Consider the following 20,374-nt stretch of genomic DNA (forward strand, 5'->3'; position numbering starts at 1 on the left):
TCTGAGTTCAAACCCCGTGGTATTTTAGCATCCAGCTCTAACATGTATCTAGACTCCAGCTGTCGCAATTTGCGAATTCTGTCTCCACCACTGACTGTCTGAGGAATACGATCTATAACACAAAATCGGAGCAAATCTCTATTGCTCCTATGTAATTCATCAAAATGACGAGCCAACAGGTATTGTTTATCCTTATTTTGGATAGCTTGCATGTGTTCCAGGATGCGCTTCTTAGCTGGAAACATCATGCTGCCCACATATGATTTCTGACAAGGACAGGTTAGTACATAAACACATACATTTGATTGACATGTCAAATGTTTGTCTATGATTTTGAAAGATTCAGTAACAGGGGAGAATATGGTCTTCACATTAACGCTATACTTGCATGCCTGGCACGCCATGCATGTATAGAAGCCCTGTATGGAGTTAATACCTGGTTTGCCTTCAGTTATCTCATTGACACAAAGCCTTTCACTCAGGGAGTTCCCTTTCCTGTATGTAATATTAGGATAGTTACTCAGGGCAGCTGCCAGTGTGTTTTCTGTTTTTAAAATATCCCAATCCAACCCTTATGGTGATTTTAGTGGTTTTAAACAACCTTTGAAAGCTCTCTAAGTGGTAGCTGTGGATAGTAGCCTTCAGGCTTAGTCCAGAAGGAGTGTAAAGCAGCTTGTTTTACCAGAGCATACTCTTATAGGTATAGATTAAGTGCAAAAGAACCACACAGTTTATTTATAAAAAAAATGTATATATTTTAAGACACTAACACATTTAAATATCTCCTGCTCAGAGATATACACAATGCACAAAATACTTTGCAGAGACAAAATGTAAGTAGCACAAATACACAGTGGTCAACAGGGGGTGACCAAACCATATACTAAAATAGTGGTATGTGGACCACAACCCAAGTCAAGACTTTACCCAAAAGACGTAGAAGCGCTGGGGACCCTAGGAACCACATGAGGTAAGTACTCAGGAACCCCACGGAGGCCATGTGCAGAGTGGGGACACGACCACGTGCTCAAATGAAGTCAATGGGTACGTTGCAGTTGAAATTTCAGAGAAGAAGGACCCTTCCCAGTGGACCCTGAAGAGACCCCGTGGAAGACAGAAGGTTGGAGAGCTATCCCACCCTTAGATACCCTAGAAACCAGGATACCTACAGCAGGGAAGCCGGGTGCATAGGTGTGAAGTAGCATCAGAAACAGCCGTCAAACTCAATGGAGGATTTCAGGAAGATGCAGTTGCTGGAGGAGGTGAAAGTTTCCAGGGGAACCCAAAGGTGGATTCAGGATGAGAAGTACCTGCAAGCAGAGGGGACTGAGTCTATGCCACTCAGGAGTGGCCAGGAGGCATGGAAGACGAATGCCCACCGATGTTGGTTGTTGCACGACAGCGGACAGTGACCTTGGAGCTGCATCTGTGAGGACCAGGTGACAATGTGGAAGACTAGGAGCTGTTCACAAACTGTCCGATGTCGGATGTCGAGATCTGAGGGGTCGTGTTCGTTGGGAGCACTAACAGGCCTTGGCAACTGCCACCAACGTGAAAAGCGAAAAAGGTGAACTGTTGGGACCAGCAAGGTACAGGTGACTCGCCACAAGCAGGGGAGTCAGAGCAGGCCCTGAGCAATCAGGAGAGCCCACTGAAATCAAAGAAGACCCTCAAGAGGACCCACAGGCCGGAGGCACTGGAGTCGTGAGAAGACCTCGAGCAGCTCACCAAAGGTGCAGGCCCATGGTGCAAGTGACATGGTGAGGATGAAGATCTTGGTCACAGGAGATGCTTGAGGTTGGGGCTACTCAGAGCCCAAAGATCTTGGAGGAAGGAAGCCAACTAGCCTTTGCAACAACAAGTCAACGCGGTGCACAGGTGTTCGGTTCCTGCGACTACGACGAGGGATACTAGCCACAAACTTGGTGAGAGGACAGGGCAGGCCTTGAGGGATGTGAAGAACCACCACCTATGTTGTTGAGCCGTTCGGAGTCCGTGAGAGCCCAGGATCACCAGACCGGTCATCTTTGTTGCAGTACCTGCAGATGCAGGGAAGTGACTCCTTCATTCAAGGGAGATTCCATCAGGTGTCTTGGATGTTCACAGACCTTGGAAGGTTCCTGTATGGATCACGGACACAGAAATTGCAGCAGACTTGCAGGACGACGAGACCAGTCTCGGAGCCCAGAGCAAGGTTCAGCAAAGTCCAGACTGCCCAGATGGTCGTAGATGAAGTGGTATCTTGATATGAATCTTGTCCCACAATGAATCTAGGGACCCACCCACAGATAAGTTCTTAAGGGTTGGGACGATTCAAGGTTCCCTCCCAGGGGAGGGGGTCGGACAGTGGGGAGGATACTCCCATGTCCTTTGTCCAGTTCCGTGCCAGAGCGGGAGACAACAGCTCCCAGAGCTGGATTGAACTGGACTATGCAAGGTGGGCACCAAATATGCTAGCACTCCCACCCAGCCCTAATACACTAAATGGCGATATGTCCCATGACGAGTGCCTGAGCAGGGAAGCACTACTCAGGAGATTCCTTCTGAGACTGCGCGCCTCAACCAGCAGACAGCGGTGGACAGAGTGCCTGCGCACTACTCCTCTGCCTAAAAAATAAAATGAATGTGTCCATCTGTAATGGAACTCGTGCTCATGTGAAGCTCTCCGATACCTTTGGGTCAGGTTCACGCTATACAAAACAGCACCAAAAAAAACATGCCCGAGAACTAGTACGCAATGGTAAGAGGAAATAACTGAATATTAATTCAAGTGCCAAAAACCATCTAAAAATTATGTAAAAAGAATAAAATGCATAGAGACCCGCCATTATTAGTTCTAGGGTATAATTTGTAAAGGTCCTGATGATAATCCTAATATTTTTTAAGGATCGAAACAACATTGACTATTGTGCACTGACCCTATCATATTGTACAGAGTAATGAACACAGGGGCAGACGTTCTGCTTTAGTTGCAATTGTGACTAACATCTCAATTTAGGTCACATATTAGTGCCTGAGTCTCTTCGCTTATTTAATTTTTGGTTGTTTGTTTTTCCACCTACCTAATTACCTAAATGATTTATTTAATAAATGTGATTTGAATTAGTCTATCCGACAATGTGTATGGGCATGATTGTTTTCCCAGTTTAAACTGTTGTATATCTAGTTTAGGTACCGCTGATCCTTTAAAGCACTTTTAGAAAGTTGGCATTTTCCTGTCCTACGTGATCCTGGTGACGAGGTGTAACTGGCAGTTCATCTTGTGTTGCTTCCAGACAGTGAGACAACGCAAAGATAGGTGTTGGCAGGATGGGCCACTCTGAAATAATGAGGGGGCAGAGCGGTCACCTACCACACTTGCACATCACAAATGCTCTGCCTGAGCACTCTCATAAAGGATTTGTCACTAGTGTATCGAGACCCCAGACAAGCGGGGGCCAGAACAGGGAGGAGGGGACACCTCTAGAAGCTTCCTCTGCTTCAAAGTGGACACCAGGTATATATATTGGGCCCTTAGACCCAAGTCTTCAGTACACTTCTGGACCCGAGTACTCTACCAGGAAGAAGGACTGCTGTGCTGCTAAAAGCACTGCCACTCTGCTGGACTTATGTTCTGAAGGACTGCTGCCTTGCTCTGCTGAGCCACTGCCCTCTTACCTGGGGGAGAAGGACTGGACCTGCATATCTAAACCCAGGACCCCAGAGTGACTAAGGGATAGTTGGCTGGCTTCCTGATCCGAAGCCTCAGAGCATAGCAGGCTTCCAACGACCTTGAACCCAGCACCTGCACTCTGCCATTCGTGAGACCTACCCCACCAAGTGGTGCCACCTCAGTCCTGGACTGTTGGAAGTGGGCCTGAAGGTGCTCTGCCAGCCCGTCTGTGGACCCAGCAGAACAGATGCATCTCCTCTGCTGCATGGCAAAACCCGGAGCAGAACTGACGCATCGCCTCTGCTGCGTGGACCTTCCGGTGCAAGTACTTTGCATCGCTTTCGCAGTCTCAGGAGGACTGCTGCTGCATGATGCATACCCGACACAAGCCCTTGCATAACAAGCTTCACATCTATGGCAGCCTCAATAACAATTCAGGACTCCACATTGGAAGCACTGCGCGACAAATCCTCTGCGCAGGACTTTGCATTGTAAGCCTCTCGTTGATGGCCTCCTCAACAACGATGTGGGACCTCACTTCGCAGCCATGCAACACCTCAGAACCGACGCATCTCTGACCCAGACCTCACATCACCTCAGCTCCACAACGCATACTCAATAGGAGACTCTACAAACAGGATTTAAGGTGCTCTTGTTCAGCGGGCCAAACTGGGTCCCTGTCGCCGGCCTGCTCTCCATCGCGGTTGGCCTGCACTTGTGACTTTGTCCTGGTCTAGCGCGACCAGAAATCCACAGTTGACGCTTTGTGCTTATTGGTGCTATTTTCTCTTATATTTTTAAAATTGCATATCTCCGATTCTTGTGATTGGATTTTTGTTGTTTCAGTCTTGATTCATTTATAAAAAAAATACTATATTTTTCTAATTTGGTGTGGGATTTTTCTTATGTTGTGAATTCACTTTTTTCCTGTTTGAAGTGCTGCATAAATACTTTACACGTTGCCTTTAAGTTAAGCCGGACTGCTCTGTGTCAAGCTACCTGAGGGTTGAGTAAAGGTTAATTTGGGGTTGGCTTGTGACTTCACCCTGACAAGGATAGTAGTTGCTGCTTGAGTAGGCTTTCACCCCCCCTTAACCAGTAACCCAATTATTTACAAATTCTTGAATTAGGTATCAATTAAAAGAAGACAGCAGATTGCGGAAACATTTATTGAGACTTAAAACAATATATTGTTGCTGCTTCAAGTTAAATCAGCTGTACTTCAAACATTTCATGTGGCATCATTTTGAACAAACAGACAACATATAAACAAGGAAAGAAAAATGGCAAAGATGTAAAGAAAGGTAAACATTTTTTTTAAATACATTATTAATAAATATTTTTTTTAAACAATTACATTTTCAATATTTTGATTGCTATCTATATAATATATTCAGTATGAATGTTTGAAATATGCATTTGGTCTATGCACCTATGTTTTAACACCATACAGTGGCTGAAACCTCTGATTACGTTTTGTTGAAGATATATATGTTTGAAAAATCGTTTATGTTTTATTTTAGATACATATTTGTAACAAACATTAATTTAATCAATTTTCTTTGTGATTATATCATGTAATATTATATCGAAGCTATTATGAAAAATGTATTTAATTCTTCTCTTCATAAGGTATGATTGTACTACTGCTGTAATTATTACCTTAGCTTGGGAGAACTGAATATCACCTTGTGAGTGAATTAAGTGTTTGAAGATTATTGAGCAGGTTACCTAAATAATTTTAAAAAGGATATTTTAGCTTTTCATTTGAAGAAGACCAAGATATACTTTTAGCAAGTGATGCAATGTTAGATAGTAAAAGAATAATTATGTAAAAGAATATCTGTTTCAGTTATTATAGTCAATACATCTTCTGAAGCTGAATATGGAGGAGGGGTTAATTTATTTCTGGCAAATGACAAAAAACTTTCATAGATTATTTCGAAAGTATATGATGAACGTAATTATCATACACAGATTGGATTGGGTAAAATCAGGGTGGCTCAAAGTGAAGGGACTTTACTAGTTATCTTAATAGGTATGTTAGTCCAAAACCTTCACTTGAAAACTGTGACTGGACCAGAAACACAAATTGATAACCTCAATGAATCATTTTATCTTCATTACTTTCTTGTAGTGTTAAGGTTGGGCACTGCTTATCAGAAGTAACTCTAATCTGCTAAAATTCTGAGTATACCCTTCTTATAATGTGAGGTTATCTGCACCAGGAGTTGGAAATCGTCTACCTTTTAAAATACCATTGGTGAAGGTAAGACCCAAGTTGGAGAAACTAGCAGTTTTGAAAGCACAAGGCAACCTAGCAGCATGTATATCACTTTGATTCCAAGGTGCAGGAGACATCTGGTTCTACTGTCGTTCTCATAATAAACCAGCATTGGTAACAGAAGTATGTCTGAGGTTAATGTAACCATTAAGAATCACTAGCACATTAGAGCATGACACATGGAAGGGAGGGAGCGGACAGAGATAGTTGTAAAGCAGTCCCTCATGCAGTTAAAAGAAAGCCCTGTAGAGGAGGTGGATAGAAACACCCAATAGCATTAGTTGAGAGATGAGTAAGTCACTTGACTGGCACAAGATATGTTTGGCAGCTCCAGTGATTGAAAGGGACAGACCCAAAGCCCACTATGTATAGTGTTAGGAGGTCTGTTTGACAGCTGTCCTGTCAAACCTCAAGCCCTAAAAAAGGCATCCCATATTTGATACACCTACACGCCAACATATCAGTTCCACCCAATGTGGCCAGGGAAATCAGCTCTAGATGTGGAAGTTTATGTATGAACATTGGATCCCAAATGCTTTGGATGATCTGTAGTGCTACCTGTTGAGATCTGAAACCCTGGATCAGAGGAGGCAAGCTAGATTTCCTACACACATTATAAGATTGAGCAGCAGTGAGGTCTATTGGAGAACAGCACAGGCTTTGAGCTATCAGCGGACTAAGGGAGAATCAAAGTGGCGTGTTGCTGGGTGGTCTAACATGATGAAAAACAGGACAGTGCCGAGTAATCCACTCCCATCTTGTGGATGCAGCCCAGTAAGAGGTCAGGATCGGTATTGTCAAAAGACTTTAAAAGCAACAATGTGGAGCAGGGCAATTACATGTGCCAGCCGCAATCTGCAGATCAGTCAATAGAGATAAATTAATTGTATGCCTTGGCGAGGATGAAAATCTGCCTGGAATCCGTTAGCACAGTTCATAGATCAACCAATGTCGCTGGTCCAGATGGTCAACACTTCAGGAATTCGGAAGGAGCCAGGTGTGGTTGAATAGACTAAAAATTAACTAATTGATTAGCTAATGGATGGGTGTAATGAATGTGTCTTCTACAGTGGGCTCAAAATGGCCGCCTTCACTTGACGCAGGGGGCAGCCTGAAGAACAGGACAGGTTTTCGAGAAGGCACAAATGAGGGGCTATCGGAAAAGGCAGTTTTTAGCAGTGTCACATGACTTCTGTCAGCCACTGCCCGGATGTCAGCCCATCCAGCTGTTAGGGAGATTTAAAACTGAATGCAGAACGTTAAGTGCACGCTCTCCACAACCCCTAAATGCTGGGCTTCCCTATTCTGGTAAATTTTGCACTGCATTAAGAAAGTCGGGCTATTTCTTTTATGTTAATGTGTTCCTGGTAATGTGATCAGCCATTGACAGATTCATCCTTTAGTAAGGAACTTTCAAATGCGTGCTTAAAGTAACTACAAATAAACCGTTTTATAGCAAGAATATTTTTTATTATAAAAGCAACGGAAAATGTAAACAGGCATCGTTTTTGTCTTATTAAATTCAGCATTATTTGATCAACATTTTTCCTGTAACATGCTCCTGTGATAGAGAATGCCGATAATCAGGAGTCAAAGGCTAACTTACATTTTTCTTACAAAGTTTAAACAATCCTTCACAGTTTTTCTATTACCAGAAATAAATAGTTTGTTTGTTCCTATTCAAAAAGTCCTTGCATTCATGGGACCCGACCAAGTAGGGTATTGTTACAGACCTTTTCTCAAACATATAGACAAGTAAAAGTATTAATTCTGCAGCATAACACAGGGAATTGGTGTTCAACGCATTCCCTTCTAATAGCAATATATTTTAATAACACGGTCCATGAAGAACAGCATTTCATATTTGGTCTTCAAGCCAGCTCGCATTTTCAAGGCCGAGTACAATCATTTTATTGCATAAATCTTTTTGACTTTTTAAGTGTTTTGGGACTATCGAATGTATTTACTTCAATACAATCATTTTTCACAAATGACATTTTCAGAACAAAGGAAGAGCCGCAAAACAAAGACACTGTAATAATATGACATCTGAATTTCCGCGATAGGCTCGGCCGCGCGGACGAGCTTCTTTTTCCAGTCACGCCTAGAAAAAAGGATGAAAACAGAACAATACCCCGTGAAAGCGGATTTCCAGCTCTTACACGCCAGCGGTGTTGAAGGGCACTTTACTGCGGATGTGATCAAGGCCTTGTGAATTCTGAGCAATCACGGAGAGATGAAGATTCCTTTATACTTTCCCTTGATCGCTTCAAAGTGGTCAGAATAGCAAAGTCAGTTCAAGACAACCTGTCTTCAAAGAGAAAATTACCATGCATCAACAATTTAAAGAAAAGGCAGAGAGAAAAGCGGAAGGTGTGCTGCTAAAATCAATTAAACCAAGTAGCAATGGACAGGAAAACGCAGTTTTAAAAAATCTGTCAGGGACTGAACGCCTGAGGCTTTGCAGAGATAGCTCCTCTAGGAAAGCGCTCACCAGCAGAGAGGTGTTTAGCAGGTATTCTTAAATGTGTCGCATCTTTTTCATTGGTGATTCAGTAGGCACACTCCAGTTGATTCATGGGTGGGATTGCAGTCAGCTGTTGATTGTGGGAAGACTGGACTGTGGCTGTCGATTTCACAGGACAACATGAACTTTTGATAAACAGGGTTATCAATCACTATGATGGGTTGATGTCTGGGTGCATTGATATTGAAAAAGACCGGTCAATAGGGAAAATTGCAACTAATTATACATTCTCTGCCAAGTGTGATTGAACCGCTAGATCTAAACTAATATGTCTAAAACCTTTTTGGCAACCATTATAAAGGGATATATCATGCCTTTAATGGAGTCCATTTCAGAATGCCTGATGTGATTGAAGTGTCTGCATCTTGAACAGAGAAACAATGTCATTTTTAAGTCTCGCATGACCCAGCGTATGCGCTGGTCTGACGAGACTTATTGAGAGGGCTCCAAAACGTGCTACCAGGCCAACCTAGAGCTACAGTGCATGTGCGCGGGTGCGCGCGCCACGCTTTACCGCAATTACTTTCACTTTAGCGACCGCACGGCCGCTTTGATGTTTGATCGCGATCACTTTCACGGCCGCTTTGATGTTTGATCGTGATCACTTTTACTTTCGCGGCCGCACGCCCGCTTTGCATAGCCAATAGGTCTCGCTTTTGGGACCTTATAAGTATTTAGTTATGCAACTGTTGCATGGCTAAACACTTATAAGGTCCCAAAGGCGAGACCTATTGGCTATGCCAATGCTTGTTAGGTGTGGGTTGTGACAGCGCAGCTCTTAAACATACCTGGTACTAACAAGTACATAGTGTGGTTTTTGGGCCTGCCCATTTTCAACCACTGGCTTTCGTGGACTACTTTCTTTAAGACATTAGGTTGAGACTTTGAAAATCACGTTTTAGCTTAGACCAGTGAACTATTCATCTACATCTAGTGCTATCAGCTGTTTGGGTGTATTCTTCCACTGCCACTGGAGTGCTTCCATTGAATTGCATGGGGAACTATTTTGCAGATAGAGCCCTCTCGGTCTGTTCCTGGTGGCTCCCTCCAATGTGTCCCGCTTTAAAGTGTTTTGTTGCGTTTGTTAGCATATTAAACCCAGACATATTGACTTTGCCAGTGCTTGGTGTTAAAGCTGGGCGTTTCCTCTAAATGAGTGGAGATATCGAGACAGCAGCAGGTGATGAGAGTTAGATAAAGCCAAAAAATATGAGCTGGGAATGAAACTATTATTTTCCCAACAATTTATAGAAACATACTCCCTCTTCAGTGCCTGCACACCCATGAATATGGTACACCATCAGACCGCCGCCATGATTGGGATGACTCAAAAACGACAGCAGTAGACACAAGGAAATAGTAAGAGATGCTATTGGAAACACCCATTGCTGCTCCTGCAGCACAATCAATTAAAACTGTGAGAAAGAGGCGGCGGCTACACAAAAATGCCCCTGTGGAAGTGACGGAATCCATTAGTCACCAATCAGAGTATCTAAAAAGACACAGAATACACGTCCCAGATATTATCGGTGATTGTGAATCTGTCAAGTGTGTATTCTGAGCTGAAGGCAAAAAAGTAATAGATTATTGATAGGAAGAACAACACAACACTCATATGAACCTGGCATCAATAAGGAGTTCTTCGCCCTCAAGTAGTAAGGTACCTAATACAGTCGCAGACAAAAAGATTATCAGGGACAGTTACTGACACAAGCAAACGGAGGAAACTATTCATTGTAACTCAGGGCACAAACCAATAACAAATAGACTCTACAAGTCACAATTTTCCCAAAAACGGGTATGCTGGGCAACTCAAACATCTACTGAGTAGCCCGTCTACCTTTCAAAGCATGCTACTTTTTTCCTACGTTAGACTAAATACAGCAAGCAATAAAGAGGCTGTGTACCACCAATTCAAACAATCGAAAATAAATGGAGTATCATCATATAGTTGGTAGAATTGTAAATATAACCACTTCTAAAAGTTCCTCTACGATTTATTTTACATTAAATTAATAGCACAGACAAAACCATTGTTTGCACTGTGCATTGCAATTTGGTGCGCCTCCTCAATCCCTATGACTTTGGGAAAGCCGACAAGTCATTGAAAAACATTTTTGTACATGTCGCAAGAACTCTTTAAACGTAATTTTTTTTTTTTTAAATAAATGTGTTTCTATCACCATGCATTAGTAGTTACTGTAACTGAGCTTCGAAATGATTTCGGTATGGCTCCAATCCTCTCAACCCTAACACCAGAATACTTCTCACATAGCCCCCCCCCCCTCTATAAAACACATGCTCAAGAAAGTGAGTAGTTACTTCCTCGACCACCCAGAAAGCACCACATAATGACTGCTAACAGTATATATTGCAAATATGACCATTCATTTTACATATGATGATTCGGATTCTAAAATAGTCCTTCATAAATTGTAATCCAGGCACTGCATAGGTGGAATGATGCACAAACCACAGTTTTTTAAATTTATTTTTGTTTGATAATAGTGCAAACTAGACTCGAAGGTATCGGAGCGCTTTAGACGAGCACCAGTAGCGTTGCAGACACATTCCTTTTTGTTAGGCACGGGGAGATTAAGTGATTCGTCCAGAATCACAGGATGTTGAGCATCCCTGCTGAGACTCAAACCTAGTTCCACCACTTCGAGGTCGACCGCCCTACCTGTTAGGCCACATCCTCTGCCCTAATAGCATGAGATGAGAGATACTCATCTAGGCGGAGCTAAAGCCCAATTTAGGTGCATTATAAAGAATTGAAAACAATAGATATTGCAGACAGCTGCACTGTCATGATAGACCTAAGAATGGCCATCAAATGGTGTAGTCCCCCACTTGTTGTCTGAGGTCCACATGCAGATGCCAGGTCTCCTGTAAGTTGGCAATGGTGCTCAGAGTATCTGCCAACAACGGCATAGCAAAGGAGGCATGCTCCATAATGCAAAGAAGGGGGATGCCCCCATCACACCTCAGCCTGGTATTGGAAAGCAGTTATAATGAGGTGCAGTGTGCCCCCCATGCCCTAGACCCCGGTTCTCATGCTGCACTATTGGTAGCTACACCCCTATTTGCCAATTTCCGCCGCAGATAAAGTAACCTGTTCATTTTGTGGCATCGCTTGCATGGCAATAGAAGGCTCCATTTAGAAAATATACACCTGTACATAAATAGCATGAGAGTCCCTGTGTAAGGTCAACAGTACAGGCACATCAGGGGATTGTTTTCACTGGGAAACTAAGCTTTCCAATTATTTCTTCCAAACATGCAGCCTCGGCTGGTCTGAAAACTGCAGCACGCAGCACCTGTAAAAATCATCTTTAAGTGGCTAGTCTGGAGCTGAAAATATATGGAAGGTGATTAAAAGCACATTTTGGAAGCGTGACCCACAGCTCTAAACGCATTTTATTACAAAATTCCTGGCTTTTGCGGGCCGCAGCCACCGGTCCTTAACGCGGAACTGGCAGATAATTAGTAGAGTTGTAATTCTACATAACAAGCATTTTTCACATCAGCATATTTTCATTATCATTGGAGCATTTTTATTTTGTGATAGTTAGATCTTTAATTTGCAGTTGGCAGTACTGATGCCAGTGGGGTGCTTTGCAACAAAAAGCTTCAGAAAGGAGCGGGCATACATGTGAGACTTGTGTGCTAAGACACCAGGGGCTGTATTACATAAGGTGCCCTGGGGGCGCAATGGGCGTTTGCACCCACTTTGCATGTCCCCAGGGCACTTTGGTATTATACAAGGTGACGCTTGTGCGTCCCCTTCTATAATACCGATACCGATAGCACCGGTGCACCTAAAGTGCCAGCGCTATCAACAGAGGGTGGTCCCTCATTTGCATAGGGCGTGCCCTATGCAATTGAGGAAATTCCTTTGACTCTGCGCCCACGCCATATTACAGACACAGGTGCAGTCAAAGAAGCCCTCAGAAGGCGCAAGGACAGTGTGCCATTTTAAAGGTTGTGCACTGTCAGTGCGCCCCCTGAGAGCAGCCCTTTGCAGGGGGTAAAGGGGGTCCCATGGACCCCCCCCCCCCCAAGACATCCCCTTGCAGGCGGGTACAGTCACTGACTGCACCCACCTGCAAGGGGATCTCTATTATGCTGTAAAAGTGCAGGCGGGTGCCGCCTGCAATCTGAAACCACGGAGCAGCTGCTCCATTTTTCACATGAATGCACTGCTTCCAGGGCAGCAGGAGGTCGCGGCTGCCACCATAACGGAGCGCATTGGCATTGTTGGCGCCGGATGCACCTTTTCAAAGGTGCGCCGGGTGCAAACAATGCCAATACGTAATACGGCCCCAGAGTTGCAACTGATAAGAACAGCAAATAATCAGTGAGCACTGGCAAAGGAGTACGCAAGGAACTGGCGAGATGCATCAGGTGGCGTGTTTCAGATGGAACACTATGGTGAGGAGTGGGGTATGCCACTGCTAGTGGTTTGCGGTTGTGGAGGCTTGGGGTCCAGGTCCACTGATTGAAGTGAGTCCCAGTAGAACTTGCTCTTCCCACCTCAGTCAGAATGTTGTTTTCCTCTTTGAAGCCTAGATAAAGGCCCGATTAGAGACTTGGTTGAGGGTATCAGAAAGTTGACTTTGAGTCATGAGCACTTGCTGATATAAAGATTAGTTCCAGAGTTACAGCTTCTACAGGGGCATAACACATGCCCCTGCAGCCCCTGAGGTGAAGGTAACACCCCCCAAACCTTTTATGGAGCCCTCATTCAGTCCAAGCCCAATTAATATCTTAGATACAGGAAATTAAGGGGCCACTCTCCACATTCTGTAGTGGGGGCATTATTGTGGCTCACGCCACTGAGCTACTAACTGCCTAATGGTTGCAAGGATGTAAAGAAGCAAACAGAATTATACAGGTTTCCATAGGTGGGTGCTTGACTTCATCCATACTACCGGAGAAGGGAGCTATCCAGGGGGTAGGGCCAGCTCCAGTACTTCCCCTTTGCATTTACAATAGGCATAAAGATGTATGTAACATTTTCGACTGTTCAGGATATATATAGATTTCCCTATGGAACAAAGCAAGTCAAGGACTTTATTTCAAAAGCCTTTTGATAGTATAGAAACTTGCATGTTATCGATGGACACTAGAATTCCCAGGAATCAAAACAAATCCAGATATTCAACAAGTGCTTAGTAAAGCCTAAAGGGAAGGAAGAATCTTCTTGGAGAGCTCCCATTCAGCCAAGATTATACTCATGATTTTTCTAGGCTCGAAGCTTCCTTGGTACTGCTGCTAAGAAGTACAGAAGTCTCAGAAAAGACAGACTTCTTGCAAGCCCCTCAAAAACTGGTTTGGTGTAATCCTACCTTTAATGCAAATTGACAGCTCAGCTATAAACAAAGCAAGTGGGGTATTCAGCTAAATAAAGCTATAGCTAGAATAGAAGATCCTAAATCTACAGTTGTTAACTCACAGAAAGTTGTCCGAAGTGTAATGAACCTGTATAATCTAAGAGCACCAGGAGTGCCACTGGCTCAGGACCCGGGCGTATAAAATGAGGAAGTACAAGTATAGCACTGAAAATTGTCAATGACACCTTATTCAATGTCAAAGAAATCTGGCCCACCCTCCACCAATATTTCTAGCATCAAAATAATCTAACATGTTTCATAAAAGAGACAAAGGAATCCCATTAAAGATTATTAAAAGCCCTCAGAAAATGTCTGATATTTGTCAATAATTCATGCAACATATTCTCTAACTAATACATCTTATTTGATCAGGAGAATTCTGAAGGAGGCAGATGAAGCACAGGCCAATTCAAATATGAGAACATGGCTTAATGGCTGCTGAGATGCTTTATCCAAGTTTGATATCGAGCCTTATTTAGATCTTCATTCACGCCCGCCTCCCTGACATATGGCATGTCTCAAAAGCCCAAAATATCTCCAATCCTTCTCGTTATAATTTTGATTCTGTAAACTTCTTTAATAAAGCCATCTAAATACAAGCTAAATATGGAGTGCTTGGATGTCTTGCGTTCAATTTACCGCATTCTTCTCTAGTATTTTGCAACCAGATGGGTAAGATACAAGTTATGTATACATTTTATAGCTTTAAACATTCAGAGAGTAGGTACTAAGAGTGACTAATATGTCTAGGATGATTTGTTCCCCAATATATTATTGGTTCACAAGGTACTTGGCTGATTGGGAAATTTAGGCTTAAGAAGTATAGGACACGGTTAGGAATTCCTAATCCTCTATGCAAGTAACACCTATTTGGTGTTTTGAATCTATTAGTGAGGAATACGTTGTGCATGCCCACGGTCAATTTCCTTTTCAACTTTGATAGCATTCTGTTGAGGTGTAGTGACTCTCAAACAGCAGTCTTGCTGATAACTTATTTGTATGCATTTCCATACACTTGCACATCAAACTGTTTTCAGCCAATGGCCTTAAACATGAACTTTTAGATTGCCATCATTGTGGGCAATTTTAATTCCACCTATTCCAAATTATTGGGGAACATGTAGATTGTGGTGCTTACTGCACAAAAATCTGCTTGTTCTGGTAAATACTGGGCTCCCAACCCTCATAAAATTTATCATGATGAGAATTTCATCACCCTCAGCAGTGGCCACCCGGGGCGGCCCCTAATTGTGCCATTCAATGCAGGTAAGAGTGAGGAGAGAGGTGGCAACCAACGGACAACTTGTTCGGGGGCAGCCGACTTATTCTCTGGGGCGGGGGGATGGTGGTAGTCGTCAGACACGACTTGCTCTCCTCTGCCGCCCACAGAAAGAGTGCCTCCGGGGCGGACCACCCATCCTACCTTGTTACACCACTGACCCCCAGTCAGACCTGGATGTGACAAGGTCCACACAACTCTGAATTGATACCTGACTAAATAAGGGTTCACGCAGGGTTCGGAATTGCCAGATGCATTCATAAATCAGACCGCAAGCATTAAAGTGTACATTTAGGATCAGATAGACAGCACTCAAAAGTCCTCCTCAGCATGTGACTCAACCATGGTCAGGATCGGGAGAGCGCAAGACACACTTAATGGTCCATGAAAGGTCCTTTTCTAACATACACATATTTATATATTTTTATTTCTCTTAATTGGGACCCTCCTTACTGGTAACCGAGTTGTGACCACCACCTCAATTGATATGCATCAAAAGAAAATCCTCCAAATGGTAAAGAATGGAGACCACTAACAGACCTTGATTGAAATTAAACTTGGGATTGTTTAAGCATCTGTGTGACCAGATGACAGTTTGTTGAGAAATGCTAGGTGTTATAGCAGAAATCAAATACATTTGAAGAGTTTGTGCAAACTGATGGTTACTTAGCTCAAGCATACTAGCCACTATCCAGAGAAAACACAGAACATGAAGATTGCTCCCCACAGAATGAGTAACCTGAATTATTGGCCAGTAACTTTTTTTTAATTATAACGTACATTAAATCTGAATTACTTTAATGAACACCAACTTCATAAAGTTCTGTAGGTAGGTGGGAAAGCATTGCATTTCAGAAGTCTGTTGAAAGTCACCATTTACTGAAATCACACTTTCGGAAGTTGTATATGAACCTATGTGTATCTTTTTCCAAATCTCAGAACAGTAGGTGGATCTGATGCGTTTGAGCATCACTTCATGCATATCTAAACTAAATCAGAGTTAGTTTTGAAATGATCAAATGTGATAAGGTGAAATATCGTAATATCTTGCCTGGCAAATTCCCCCTATGGAAAAGGAGGCATGTGGAGCTTCTTAGTGTTTTCCCTTTGTCCATGCTTCTTCCTATTACATTTCTGTGATCCTCCCATTTGGCCATCCGACTTGTCACAAGTTTTTCCTTTTCTCTTCCCAGTGGCATGCTCATGCCCTTCCTCATCTCACTCCTCAGCCTGATTCCAGAGCAAGACTGTTGAATCCAGCCTGTTCAAACAGACAACCTCTCCATGCATCAATTTTGAAACTAATTAAGTTGTCCTTTCATTTGTCTTGAGTTTATGGAAACGCCACCAAATATAATTAAGTTTATGAGTATAGCACTTTATTGACTGCAGCTTACTGTTCTTGAATTGTATGTAGCTTAGCTTTTAATAGATGGCTGTTTTAAGCAGATTTAAGCAGCCCAGCAGAAATATACTTTGCTGACCTTTAGGGCCTTATTATGGTGTTGGGGGGAAACCTTCCACCCGACACCGTCTCGGATTCGGGAACCGACCAACTCCTGGTCAGCGGTTCCGCCCCACCGATTATGATGCGACCAAACACGGTTTGGTTGGAGTCCCATTATACCCTATGGGAGCCCATGTTCCACCTGACAACACAGGCTCCTACGGGGAAATGGGGATATGTGTAAAGCCCTTCACCCTGTCACAGGCACCCAATGGTGCCTGCCACATAGTGCAGCGTTTTACAGGGGGGGTCCCTTAGGTACACCCTAGGCCCCCAACTGGAGGCCGCAGGATGAAGGGGGCCCTGCTAGGGACAGACCGACTCAGAAAGGCTGTTGGAAATTGACTGTTGTAGAGGTGAACGATGCGGTTCCGACCAACACAAATACTCCGAGAGCCAGTCAGAACAGATTCAGAATGACCGCACGGTTTACTTTCTGACCGCGAACATCGTAATCGGTCGGCGGATTGTAAACCAATCGAGTCAGGCGAAAGGGTTCCGATGCGGTGTAGGAAATTCCGACTGCTGGCAGAGGCTTTCCGCCCGACATCATAATGAGGCCCTTAGTTGATAAAGAACTTAAGAAGAGAATGAAAACATATTCATCACAATTGGGCTATGATCACTGATGACAATTCCTAAAATGGAAGTGCAAACCATCATATGTGACTTTAAAGAGAACAAATATTGCCCACTAATATGTTTTTTGTTTTTAATTTGACTGGCATACCTGATTTTGTTGTAAAAAAAATGTACTGGCTACTTTAATATTCACAGATTGGCAATTGGTGAAAAGCAGAATTAATAAATGTACAGAGGCACTTACATGTTACAAAAACTCTTGGCCTAAATACCAGTAACAAGAAAATAGAAAGTTTTGTCCATCAGGTTGGTAGTAGTAAACATTTGCATGAATGATTACTGTGGAAGAGGAGTTGGCCTAACGGCTAGGGCGGTCGTCCTCGAATCTGGGGAACTGGGTTCGAGTCTTGGCAATGACGCTGAACATCCTGTGATTCTGGGCAAATCACTTAATCTCCCCATGCTTAACTAAAATGAATGTGTCCTAATGCAACTGGTGCTATGTAAAGCGCTCGGATACCCGATTCGGGTCAAGTTTGCGCTATATAAAACTCTGCAAAAAGAAATTACTGTGGTGAGACTAGAGCTGAAAGACATTTCACAGATGCAATATGTAGAGGAGAAACATAGGATTTCTATTAACATTTATGCATTTAATGTTTTGCAGAGGAAAAGCAAATGATGCAGAATTGTGAGCGCAAGGCATTCTTCCATGGTCGCCCAGGTATGGCACCAACATTTTAAAAATTTCAACAAGTCTCAAATTTCTGATTTAAGTAAAATGTGACAAGGATCCACACGAAGCTTACAGGACAAACAACTTAAGACAGTATAGCGGTCAAGCTCTTCAGAAACTGTTAAAGGGGCACGTAAGGCACAGTGATTGGTCATTATACTATATAGTTCCAGTTTTGGCATTAGACATGCTCACTTTTGTAAAATAAAGTGAACATAGAATTTTAACTTACAGCTGTTACATATTATATTATTTCGCATCCTGCATCGGAAGCCAATATTTGTTAGCTTGTCTTACAATTAACAAGTATTGAAATAAAGTTAAAAATAACTTAATCTTAAAAAAGTTTATCTTCATTCAACTTCACTCAATTTCTAATACTTTCCTTAAAATACAAAAATGTCTTCAGGATCATGAATAAAACAAGATCAGATTCTTATGCAACAACCTTCGATAGTCCAGGAAATTTCGACATGCCACTTAGTTATTTGAAGTGTCGAGGTGTTTTAATTATGGCAAAAAGAATACCCTTTAGATAGTCTCAAGTTTCTAACAGAACAGACTTTTGTTGTCTTTCCAGGATATGAATCTATGTGAGCAAAGTCAGTTCACTCAACTTATCATTGAAGCATCTGCGACGATTGCTGCAATGATTGTTGCTCCAAGTTACTCCCATTTAGAACCTATTATCCAAGTTCACCTGGGAGGTAATTGGCATATATCTAAAAACAAAATGTTATTTCCTTGAATAACCACTGTACGGAGGAGGAGGAGAATAATGCAAGGAGTTTGGTGGTGTTGGTGTGTAAGGTGGAGGTAGATCCACTGGGTAATCCATCTCAAACTCACAGCTATATGGTGGAGGAGACACTGTAAAAGAGAAAATTAATGGAGTTTATCAATTTTACTTTTCGCAACAAATCACATGTCTTACAAAAATAAAAAATGTGCGATACACATTTTACAACCATCTCTACAAAGTTGATAACAGCATCAACAGTCATTACTTATTTCATTTGGGACTGAAACAATTTTTGTTCAAACCACTCATTTATAAAATCCTGTATTTAATCATATTCGGACATATACATAACTTATACATGTTCTATAGTTTCTAACTAAAGTACAGTGAAGTAACAAACTTTGATAAAATGTGGTATACACTCCCCTACCCCAAGAACTACTAAGAGATACTCTAAACCAAACCATAATTTTATTAAAATACTTTGTGCATGCAGTGCAGTATTTAAAATAGTGATATATAGATGCACATATATATATATATATATATATATATATATATATATATATTCCCCCGTTATAGTTAGTGCAGGCAACTATAACTCACGCGACCGCAATCCTCTGCTGATGCTAATACTGTATTTAGACACTTATTTGCCCATGTCTTCTTCCATACATTTTTAGCTATACATATATTACAAATATTTTTTTTTCATAAAGACACATATGTCATCAGCAGAAGATTGCGGTCGCGTGAGTTATAGTTGCCTGCACTAACTTAACGGGGGAATTTCATTGGTTTTTTATCAGTAAAATTTCCGCTAACTATAACATGTGTGAAACCTATGGTTTTTTCAGTGAATTTGCAAGGTTTTTTAAATGCAAATTCCTAACTATAACGTGTGTGAAACCTATGGTTTTTTCAGTGAATTTGTACGGTTTTTTAAATGCTAAGTTACTTTACGCCATTCGTGGCGTGCGCGCCCACTTAACGCAGTTCGTTCCGTGCGCGCACTGTGCGCTTCGCGCACCGTGCGCGCACAGTGAGCACGCGGTGCGCTTTGCGCACCGCGCGCCCACTTTACGCAGTTAGTGCCGTGCACGCACGGTGGGCACGCGGTGCGATGACAAAGCAAGAAAGCACGTCAACAAATCTGTTTCTGCTTTCCTCCGTGACTATGGTATGGGTGCCATTTACCACAACAACTTGCGTTATGACATGCAAGACATTTATAGAGGAGATGGTGTGCACTTCAATGATGAAGGGAACAGAGTCTTCCTCTTGAACCTTAGACTATGCATCGGTACTTACTTGTAGGTACCACTAAAAAATCATTTCATAAACACAACGGCTCTTTTTAGAGCCCCCTAATATCTAAACACTTAAATCTGATTTTCATTTTTTTTTTTTTTTTTTCTACCGTACGCTTACCGTAAGCTTACCGTACGCGTACCCCGTGATTTTTTTTAAAATCAATAAATGTTTTCTTTGTACTTTACAGTCCTTCTTTGACCCCCTCACAAATGTAAGGGGGTCTGTAACTCTCCTCATTGCCCCCTTTTCTTGTTTTCACTCTTTTTTTTCTGAGTGAAATACACAAAATGGCGGCCGCCGCTTCCTGGTTTCGGCCGATTCGAATGTTTACTAAGATCTAAGAGCCAATCAGAAT

The 20,374-nt window shown here is 42.5% G+C and overlaps 1 protein-coding gene across 2 annotated transcripts in view; it reads right to left on the bottom strand.

Moving 5' to 3' along the window:
* CYYR1 (cysteine and tyrosine rich 1) overlaps window positions 1-20,374 on the bottom strand; it is a 265,183-nt gene that overhangs the window by 38,577 nt on the left and 206,232 nt on the right. The window contains exon 4 of one of the 2 annotated variants that reach the window (XM_085623079.1): window positions 7,395-18,833. The exons of the other annotated variant lie outside the window; for it this stretch is intronic. Coding sequence (XP_085479205.1) covers window positions 18,700-18,833 — 134 coding nt within the window. The 3' untranslated portion in view covers window positions 7,395-18,699. Of the gene's footprint in view, window positions 1-7,394; window positions 18,834-20,374 lie in introns of those variants that run through there. 2 annotated transcript variants of the gene reach the window in all.

This window comes from Triturus cristatus, chromosome 8 (assembly GCF_964204655.1).
Source record: "Triturus cristatus chromosome 8, aTriCri1.1, whole genome shotgun sequence".
NCBI lineage: Eukaryota > Metazoa > Chordata > Amphibia > Caudata > Salamandridae > Triturus > Triturus cristatus.